This window comes from Vulpes lagopus, chromosome 11, assembly GCF_018345385.1.
Source record: "Vulpes lagopus strain Blue_001 chromosome 11, ASM1834538v1, whole genome shotgun sequence".
NCBI lineage: Eukaryota > Metazoa > Chordata > Mammalia > Carnivora > Canidae > Vulpes > Vulpes lagopus.
In genome coordinates this window covers 64,030,323-64,041,405 of record NC_054834.1, presented here as the reverse complement: position 1 = coordinate 64,041,405, position 11,083 = coordinate 64,030,323, and the positions used below count along the sequence as shown (strand labels likewise).

Sequence of the window (11,083 nt, the reverse complement as noted above, 5' to 3'; positions counted from 1 at the left end):
GAGCTTTCAGTGACCCTCTCCTTGGATTATAGTTTAAGGTCTCCACTCTAAGTTTCCTTCCCTGTTCAGATACCCATCACAAAAGGTTGTTACCTGGACATTTGACTGAAAAGGCTATAAATCTGGGGTTCCCAGGACCTCTCCATGGGTTTTATTGAACTGCTACAGTGGCTCACAGAACTCCGAGACACATTTTACTAACTGGATCACCAGTTTATTATAAAAAGACATAACTCAGAAATACCCAGATGGAAATGATGTGTAGGATGAAGTATGGGGAAAGGGTGTGAAGCTTCCATGCCTTCTTAGAGGATACCACGGTCCCTGAATCTCCAAGTGCCCATCCATCTGGAAGTCCCCAAATACCATACCTTTCCGTTTTTATGGGGGCTTTATTACATAGGCATGATTGAATAAATTATTGATCATTGCAATGGATTCAACCTCCTGCACTCTCCATGCCCCCTTCCCAAACTTAGATGAGCTAAGGACATTCTAAAAGTCACTTCATCAGTACCATAGCAGAAGATATCTTATTCTCTTCCAACACGTAGGAAAATTCCAAGGGTTTTAGAAACTGGGATGAGAACCAAGTATGTATTTCTTCACAATATCACATCTTTCCTCGGTGGAAGCACACTTTTCTAAACCTTGAGTGTTCTATCATATGAGAGATGCAACATATTGATAAACAGCTTTCAATTCTGGAGGGTACATATACTGTATGGGTGAGCCCACTTTTGAGCTCACTTTTATGCAGGATACATAGCAAAAAATGGCTCTTCAGACTACATTGCGAACAGTTCTATACCTCAGTCTTTTTCATGTAACATTCTAGCATTCCCCAAATGGACATTGGGATATCACAATGTTATGTGCAGTAACAGAAGCCTTCAAAGATTTTAAGATCAAATGTCTTTTTTTCTTCAGCAGATTTACTCTTCTCATTTTGAAAAATAAGTATTATCTTGCTACTGGGTTCGGTTGAGATTGAGTATCTGACCATAGGACACCAAGTTATCACGAGTCCTAAATTTCCTATTATGAATATGGAGTTTTAAGATCTCTTATTGATAAAGTCAAGTACTCCATGAAGAACATTATTTCATGGAATTTGCATTATGTGAAACTGGGCCTGAACAAATCCTAAAGATCCATGTAATTTTCAGGAGACCTTCACTTGCTTTCCCAGCACAGCATGGCGCCAAGGGACTTCTCTATGCCTAATTAATGGAAAAGTTAAAACAACATAAAACAAAACAAAACAAAACAAAACAAAAACTAATCCTGGTTGTTGGCAGGCTCTACATAGTGTAGTGATTACTGCAACGAATGCATTGCCACAGTATTATTACCCCAGGTTAAGGATTTCCTGAAGAATATTGGAAAATATTGGATAATTTATCCATGAAGAAGAGCTTCCAGAAATAAATATTTTTATCTACATTTCTTGGTAGGAGAAATCTATTTCAGGCTGGCCAGTTGATTGGGAACATAAAAGAATACGATTGGTAGTGAAGGAGAGGTTCAAGGACGTTAGATGTGGATGGGCTTTTTGGCATGGGTTGTGTGCATTCCTAAAAAAAATAATAATAACACATTCCTCCCTACTCTGGTTCAACTGCTTATGTGCAGGAAAGCAACACTTCCTCCAAGGGATACAAGTAGTGGTTGCACTGCATCCAGTGCAGGAATGCCAAAAGGCCTTTTCAGACCCATGGCAGGCTAAGAAGATACATAATTCTTTTTCTAGCTCCATAGAAACTAAAGCTTGAATATGTGCACTACTCCTGGCTGATCAAAAATTCAGTTCCTAACTTTGAGTCTTTTGAATGTAAAACAAAATAAGGGATTAATTTCACAACAGCTGACAATGGAAGGGTTGGCAATTGTGGTACATGAAGCAGACTGTTCCTGTGGAGCTATCCTCACTCTTATCTATTTCCTTTGGTTCCTGCCAAGTTTCTCAACTAATCCCCCATCTTCCTTATATTCCAACGTAGTTAGCCAATCCATTTTATTCTTTCCTTGAGCAGAGCTGTTTTATTGTTGTTTGTCCCCATATCACCGTTTGTAAAACAGGATGTCACTCTTTAAAGTGAAGGATACCTTTGTAGTTTTGTTTTAAGATTATATTTATTTATTTTTGAGACAGAGAATGAGTCATAGGAAGAGGCAGAGTGAGAGAGAGAAGCAGACTTTCGGCTGAGCAGAAGCCAAAGTCAGGACTTAATTCCAAATCCAGAGATCATGACCCAAGTCAAAGGCAGATACTGAACTAGCTGAGCCACCCAGGTGCCCCACCTTTGTGCTGTAATAACAAACTTATACTCCTTGTAGAGAGGGAGATTTTCTTTACAATCACATTTTTTTTAAAATGCAACTAAGAGATTATTATTTTTAAAGTATTTTTCTATTTCTTTTTGGGATATGTATAGGGTTATCAAATGAAATGGGGGGGAAAAGAACAGTGATTTTGGCATCTTCTCTCTCTCTCTCTCTCTCTCTCTCTCTCTCTCTCTCTCAGAAATTTGTAAGCTATATTTTTCTAGCTCTTAATTCTTCACACACATAGCTGTTTTGATTGACAAAAGATGACCTTTAAAAAAAAAAAAAAAAAAACACTGATCCTGGGCAGCTGGGGTGGCTCAGCGGTTTAGCGCCACCTTCAGCCCAGGGTGTGCTCCTGGAGCCCCGGGATAGAGTCCAGTGTCAGGCTTCCTGCATGGAGCCTGCTTCTCCCTCTGCCTGTGTCTCTGCCTCTCTCTCTCTCCTTGTCTCTCATGAATAAATAAATAAAATCTTAAAAAAAAATACACTGATTCTTTGCCTATTAAATAAACCCTCTTGTAGCAACAAAAGTGATTTTCATTTTCCCACTAGATATAAGAAAAAAGCTAGCTGTGTGTAATGTCTGGCGTTCCGGATTTACCTGTTCTCCATTCTGTCTACCTTAAGAATCTTAAGGTGCAGACTCCATACCAATGTCAACAAATTAAAATACAGCAACTGCATTTTAAGTATTAAGAAATACTGCTGTAAATGATGCTATAATTATTGAAGAAATCTAAGAATTATTTTTAAAGATTTTCTTTTATTTGAGAGAGACAGAGATAGGGAGAGCACAGAGGGAGAAGCAGACTCCTTGCTGAGCAGAGAGTGCAATGTAGCACTCGATCCCAGGACCCTGGTATCATAACCTGAGGTCAGATGCTTAACTGACTGAGCCCCTAAGGTGCCCTAGAAAGCTAACAGTTATTAAATGAATATAACCTGATGACAAGGGTCTAGGTTTTACATGCATTATCCCAATCCCCAAAAGAATCTAATAAGATGGGCAATTATTATTCAACTTAAAAATTAATAAAAATCAGGTTAAATAAGCAACTTAATGGCTCACATAGTTGTCACATAGTTGTGACATAGCAAAACTAACATTCAAATTGAGGTTGTCTGATACCTAAGCTCTTACTCCGGCAGCTTGTCATCCAATGCTTATTTTCTTGTATGGACTCAGATAACTGAAAACCAAACAAAAATCAGGGTTCTTGGAATTCTTCTCAGTAGCATTAAGATTGTACTTTAGAATCCCCTCACATGATTAATACTTTAAAGCATCTTTCCGTATCTGATAGAAATCATAGCTCTAATAGGAGAAAGCATTTTTATTGTTCAGTATTACTAAAATATTTTTGTTGATGTTGTTATTTTTGTAATTAAACATCACCCAGTGATGGAGACATGTGTTATGTTGTAACTGGCTACACTAGAGTCCATTTCATTAGCATTTTCATCTTTCTCATTTAAAGTAAACCATTCAAGTCACACCACTGGAAAGTAAATAGTTGCCTATCCTAAATCCTCCTGGGGTTGAGGATTATCTTGGGGTCATGTCCCACTCGTCACTGACTAGAAGATAAATACTCATCCATTGTAAGACCCATTTGTAAAATTTCAAGAGAAGGGTTGTCAGCCTCTTGTACAAAATAAATTTTACGATTCAAAATTCTAGATGGTGCCAAAGTAAGTGTCTGCTGTGAATGTAACAATGTAACAAAGATAATATTTTCTTAGATAAAAGGTATGTTTACTTATTCTCTGTGGTGTTTCTTAGTTTTTGTGTGTATACATGGGCCGAGGGAGTGGATGGGGAATGAAGGGGCTTAAATCTGACTTTATCTTACCCATGGCATTTCCCAAAAGCACTGCCTGATTCATTGTGTCCATTATTGCCAGGCAATGAAAGCTGACTGTGCCTACTTTGGAATTTGGGGAAATCCAATGGTCTAGTTAATTGAGTAAGCTTAAGTAACTCTCATCAGTAAGCCAAATCTCACTTGCTATAAGCACATACATATGTTCACATAAAATATAACTATGTACTACTTGTTCCTATAATCATCACTTCAGGGAACTTATGACTTTGGAGTCATATGTTGAATTATTGAATAATCATAAGGTCATTAACAGTAATAATAGACAATGGATCCATGTTATGCATCTATAATGTAATAAGCTCTATAAATGGTGCTATAAATTATCCAGTTTAATCCTGACTGCAACCTTATGGACTATTATTATGCTAACAAACATAATCAAGAAATTTAGGAATACAGAACTCGAATGATTTATAGAAACTTAGATGCCACATATGAAGTTAACATCAATCTTGCCTACCTAAATCCTATGTGTTTAACCGGTACCTTGCAGTGCCATTTGTTTGCTATTGTCAGTGAGAAAATAAAACTTGTTTTTTTTATAAAGTTGCCTGATTTTAGAATTTCTACTACTCATTTCCAAACAAAGATGAAAGTTTCCTATGTTCATGAAGCTCTTGAATATGTAGACTCATTTGCCTCATAGGATAATTCCATACAATAAATAAAGCAAGTGTGATTTTTATAAACAAGGAAACAAGGATAGGTTGACACAAAGATTGAATAACTTGTAGTCCAAGAACCAGAATTAAAGACCAAGGATCCAGACATTTACTCTTTTTCTATTTGCTAATCTTCCTTGCCCTAGCCTCTTCTGTACCAGTGATCCCAAATCAAGCCCAATAAGCAGGCAAATGTGATGATCTGGAGATCTCAGTGTAGAGTGTTTTTATTCTTATAATGAAGCTGAGGCTAATCATAATATCTCAACTCATACAATCTTTGGGAACTGATGGCATAAAACCTCCTAAATTTGGTATACTTTTGCTATTTAATTGATCCTTTAATGTTAATTCTTTGGTTAGAAGTTTGACAAAAATGATTTAGAGGAAACCTTTTTATGATTATCGATTCTTTAATCATGGCATCTGTGCAAACTCTTATTTAAAGTCCAATATAAAATGTATATACGGCAAGTAATTAATTATATTTTCTTTAACTACGTTAATCATTGAATTGATTGTTTAACCATCACTTCAGAGAAAAAAGAAAAGACAGATTTAAATGAGAATATGAAGATTATATAAGGCTTACACATAACATTGGCACAGCGCAGCCACTTAATTTTTTTTCTCTTTCAAGACATCTTTTTGACACCTTACATCTTTTTTCAATCAAGTTCTTCCTTTTTAAAATCTGATTCCCAAAGAAGACTGACCTCTTTTCTCAGTGTATCTAGAAGATTGCAGGTCTTTTTTTGCGGGGAGGAGCATTCTATGGTTAACAAGCATGACAGACAGAACAGACATCCCTTATTCATTTGCCTTCTTGCTCACTGTAGTGTTATTCTAACACTACAAACCCTTAACTACCTGCTGAATATATCCCATCATGGTATAATTTATTTTTTTATTTGCATTCATTCTGGTTTTTTTTTTCCGCCTTAATTAATTTCCTTCTGGTTATGCAACATAGCCAGTTTAGAAGTCTGCTCATAAGTACAGAAATACAGTTGATCTTCAAGATGTTTTGTGTTTCTGGGACCTTGCATTGGACATTGTCTTACCTAGAGGAAAGACAGATACATAAGCCCAGGGAGAGGAAAGCAATAATTATAGAACATGTGCGAAAGATTTACTACTGCCAAACAATATATTTGTATAGAACACACACATACGAGACACAATGGCTTTTTTTAAAAAAGATATTATGTATTTATTTGACAGAGAGAGAGAACAAGCAGGGGAAGTGGCAGGCAGATGGAGGAGCAGGGAGCCAGATGTGGGCCTGGATCCCAGGACCCCGGGATCATGACCTGAGCCGAAGGCAGATGCTTAACCAACTGAGCCACCCAGGTGCCCAACACAATGGCTTTTCTTCACAAGAGAGCATGGATCATATAACTAGGATGCCAAAGATAAGATGAATTTTGAGACATCTTAATATTTTATTAAAAATATAGCTGTGGGGTGCCTGCATGGCTCAATCCATTAAGCCTCCAACTCAATCTCAGCTCTTGATCTGAAAGTTGTGAGTTAAAGCCCTATGTTGGACTCCATGCTGAGTGTGAAGCCTACTTCATTCAATCATTCAATCAATCATTCAATCAATCATTCAATCAATCAATAAAATTCAGCATTGAGTAAGCAATTAAAAGGAAACAAAAAGGTCAACTTATTTTTTAAATTATTTTTAATAAATATTCATATTAGTGTTTATTATATGCCAATAACATAAATATTTTACAAATATTTACTCATTTATTCCTCTAACCATCCCATAGTGATTAAATAACTTTATCAAGCTCACACAACCAGTAGGTAGCAAAGCTAAGATTTGAACTAAGTCATCTCTTATAGTAACTACTGTGTCATAACTGTTACATTAAACTACTTCCCATGATCACAGATACTCTTCTGTAGAATTATCTAGCTTATCTGTGGGCACTTTTTCCCTAGAAATTTTCTCAACTTTCCTTTCATAGAACAATGTAATTTTAGGATAGAAAAATAAAGCTTTGCTTTAGGGATTTTGCCAATTTTCACAATTCTTTTAGGTCTTATCAACCAAGCCACATTCATTCTCCTTCAGCTCCAATTAATATCATTTCTTAATGTGTACAGCTTTCGAAGAGTTGCTGCATCTCAAAACACCAACTCTGAATAACATCCTTCAGTATCAATGAAGATTTTTAATTATCTCTTTTAAAGAAAATGACAAAAAAATGAAAGCAAACCAAATAGATCCCAGAACATGTGATAACTGTGATTTTGTTATCCTTCTATTTGCTTCCTTAAAGGGAGAATAAAGATATTCTTGCTTCATACATCACTCAAGTCAACTCATGTATTCTGATGCCATCTATTTGGGACAAGAAAAACAAGAAAAACAAGATGTGGGAGAGTAATTATACCATGCCAACTGAGTTTCTTCTTGTTGGATTCACAGATTATCTACCTCTCAGAGTCACACTATTCTTGGTATTTCTCATAGTCTATACACTAACTCTGGTAGGAAATATGAGTTTAATAATCCTAGTTAATATCAGTTCAAGCCTTCAAACTCCTATGTATTATTTCCTCAGCAACTTGTCTTTCTTAGACATCTGCTATTCTACAGCAATCGCACCTAAAATGCTGGTAAATTTCTTAGCATCCAGGAAAAGCATCTCTCCCTATGGCTGTGCGCTACAAATGTTTTTCTTTGGTTGTTTTGCTGATGCTGAGTGTCTTATTCTGGCAGCAATGGCTTATGACCGCTATGCAGCCATCTGCAACCCATTGCTCTATTCTACATTTATGTCTAAGAGAGTCTGTATTTGCTCCATTGTGTTGGCATACTTCAGCGGAAGTATGACATCTATGGTACATGTGTGCCTCACATTCAGGCTGCCATTTTGTGGCTCCAATATTGTTAATCATTTTTTCTGTGATATCCCACCTCTCCTGGCTTTATCATGTGCAGATACCTATATTAACGAGCTTTTGCTCTTTGCCTTGTGTGGCTTCATTCAGACCAGCACTTTTGTGGTCATATTTATCTCTTACTTCTGTATTCTCCTCACTGTTTTGAGCATTAAGTCCTCAGGGGGCAGAAGCAAAACATTCTCCACTTGTAGTTCCCATTTTATAGCAGTCACATTATTCTACGGAACACTCTTGTTTACATACTTACGTCCCACCACCAGCTATTCCCTAGACACTGACAAGGTAGTTGCAGTGTTTTATACTGTTGTCTTCCCCATGTTTAACCCAATAATCTACAGCTTTAGAAACAAGGATGTAAAGAATGCCCTAAAAAAGCTATTAGAAAGAAACTGGACTTTTAAATAAATGAGAATTTAAATCATTTACGAATATTCCAGGTATAGCCTGTTCTTCTAATATCATCATGCCATGAATACCTTGTATGCCAACTATTTGAAATGTATCACTTTTTAAGAATAAAAATAACTTTTTATCCTCAATACTTTAAAATACTCATCTTCTCATGTAGAAATGTGCTCTCCAAAATTATTCTATTTCATGAAATACACTTGACATAAATAGATAATAATAATTGCTTTCTAATTAATGTTCACAAAATGTTTTGTGCACTGATTCATTATATTCTTTATTGTGTTATATTAAAGGTATATGTTGAATTGTCTGTCAACTTACCCATAATAGAAGCTCATTGGCAGCAGGGGATATATATCTTGGTTTATTATTTCAACTTCTATATAATACTGGACATATGGCATATTCTCATTATATGTGTATTTAATGGGTGAATAAACAGAATAAGTAGATGGATGGAAAGATGAATGAGTAAATGTAGCTTTCCATGTCTGGGAAAGTGAGTCTAGATTCTGCACTTGCAGAACATTTATCATTAGGGACATTTGATATCACTTACGATAAATGATGGTGGTTTCACTGGCTCTTAGGAAATTAGATAGAAGTCACATAGCAATAGTCTTTAATACTAGACCAGAGTGAAGTTATAACACACTACTTTCCTTTGGGCTGATTAGTGTAAGAGATCCTGTTCCATTCATAGTGGGTATATTTGAAAACCAAACATATTTATGAAGATCATCAAGTATATAAACTGCATACATTGCTAATTATTTGCCCATATGTTACTGAATTAATCTTTGAGTCCCTAACTTCAGGAAGAGGGTGAACAATTGCTCTGATCATTTTATTCTGTAAATTGAGAATACATGTCAATTGAAGTATAAACACTTCTTTCTCTGGGATCGCTTTTGGTAATTGAATTATCAAACATTTTCTGTAGCTCATTTTGATCCTTCAGTCTCATTTCCTTTTTTTTTTTTTTTAATCTGGACAAAGTTGAAGGAATAAATTGTGTATTTTATTGTGTATTTCCCAGTAAACATAAAAATATGAATGACTGGATTAATCTATACTAGATGTAAGCCTATAAATGGAGATAAGACAACAATAAGATATTGCCCATTGACATGAGTTGTTTTGAGGATTAAATGAACTAATATATGTAAAGCTACTAATAGGATTTGAGAATTAGATGATCAAATATATATCAATCTCCTAGAATATATGTAAAGCTTGTACTGCCAATTACAATGTAATGGTATATAATTGTTTATTATTTTCTTTTTTAAATTTTTATTTATTTATGATAGTCACACACAGAGAGAGAGAGAGAGAGGCAGAGACACAGGCAGAGGGAGAAGCAGGCTCCATGCACCGGGAGCCTGACATGGGATTCAATCCCAGGTCTCCAGGATGGTGCCCTGGGCCAAAGGCAGGCGCCAAACCGCTGCGCCACCCAGGGATCCCTGTTTATTATTTTTTAATATTATATTACTATTTGATTTTAAGAATCAGCAAAGTTTTGATTCCCAGAAGAGACTAGGCATTTCTTTTTTTAAGATTTTATTTATTTATTCATAAGAGACACAGAGAGGCAGAGACATAGGCAGAGGGAGAAGCAGGCTCCCTGTGGGAGGCTGATGCAGAACTGGATCCCAGGACGCCCAGATCACCACCTGCTCTGAAGGCAGATGCTCAACCACTGCCACCCAGACGTCCCTTGTTTTGTTTTGTAAATTCTACATACAAGTGAAATCATATCGTACTTGTCTTTCTCTCACTGACTTATTTCACTTAGCACAATAGTCTCTATCTCCATCCATGTTGTTGCAAATGGTAATATTTCATATTTTTAACTTTTTGAGAAAACTCCATACTGTTTTCCAAAGTAGCTGCTCTAGTTTGCACTTTCAACAATAGTGTAAGATGCCTTTACTTTCTCTACATCCCTATCAGCACCTGTTGATACTTGTATTGTTGATTTTAGATATTCTGACAGTATCAGGTGATCTCATGGTCGTTTTGATTTGTATTTCCCTGATGACCAGGGATGTTCAACATCTTTTCATGTGTCTGTTGGCCATTTGTGTATCTTCTTTGAAAAACTGTCAATTCATGTCTTCTGCCCATGTTTTAACTACAGTGTATTTGTAAACTATAAAAATGTTAAGAATATATCTAATTCAGAGTTCCTAAAAGTAGCACTATTGACATTTTGGGCCAATATTTCTTTATTGGGGAGTAAGAGAAGCCTACTCTGTACAGTTTAGGGCATTTAGCAGCATCCTTGGTCGCTATTCACTAGATGCCAGTAGCATCCTTCCTATCCAGGACAACCGAATGTATCCAAACATTGCCAATGTCTCTCTGGAGACAAAATTAGCCCTGAGTGAGAACCACTGAGCTTACTCAAGACTATATATTTGTCCGGAAACCAAGTGAAACCCATTAGCATGAGGTTACTGACTGAATATATCAGAATAATAATTCTGGTAAGAAACTCTCAGGTGTGATTTTGTTTTGTTCTGCATCATTTCCCCAATTTTGATTTATTTCTAAGATCCACTTTGATAATATGCATAAACAGAGAAATTTACATACTTTTAGTAAAGTATGCATATAAATTTAAAGTTGGTGAATATGTATTAAGAAGTAGGCTACAGTTGAGAAAAAATTATAATAAAGTATGGTATGTGTGGTCATTGCAGCTTATGACATTTATTTTTCTGCTTCTGACTATGGTGAGAAACAATGTTCCCATAGAAGCTATATTATGTTTCATTATATTACAAGAAATCAATGCAGTATACAAACTTAAAGTACCAAAATGATGTTCCCTCCATAATAATATCTGCATTTTAATGC

General features: G+C 35.9%; 1 protein-coding gene across 1 annotated transcript; it reads left to right on the top strand.

Moving 5' to 3' along the window:
* The first annotated feature begins 7,270 nt into the window (after positions 1-7,270).
* LOC121471614 (olfactory receptor 5AS1) lies at positions 7,271-8,209 on the top strand. Its single transcript, XM_041722406.1, has one exon. The coding sequence runs from the start codon at positions 7,271-7,273 to the stop codon at positions 8,207-8,209; it is 939 nt and encodes a 312-aa protein (XP_041578340.1).
* Positions 8,210-11,083: the final 2,874 nt, after the last annotated feature.

Bases quoted from the DNA above. Each gene is read 5' to 3' on its own strand.
- LOC121471614 (XM_041722406.1), top strand. From the start codon at position 7,271: ATGTGGGAGAGTAATTATACCATGCCAACTGAGTTTCTTCTTGTTGGA.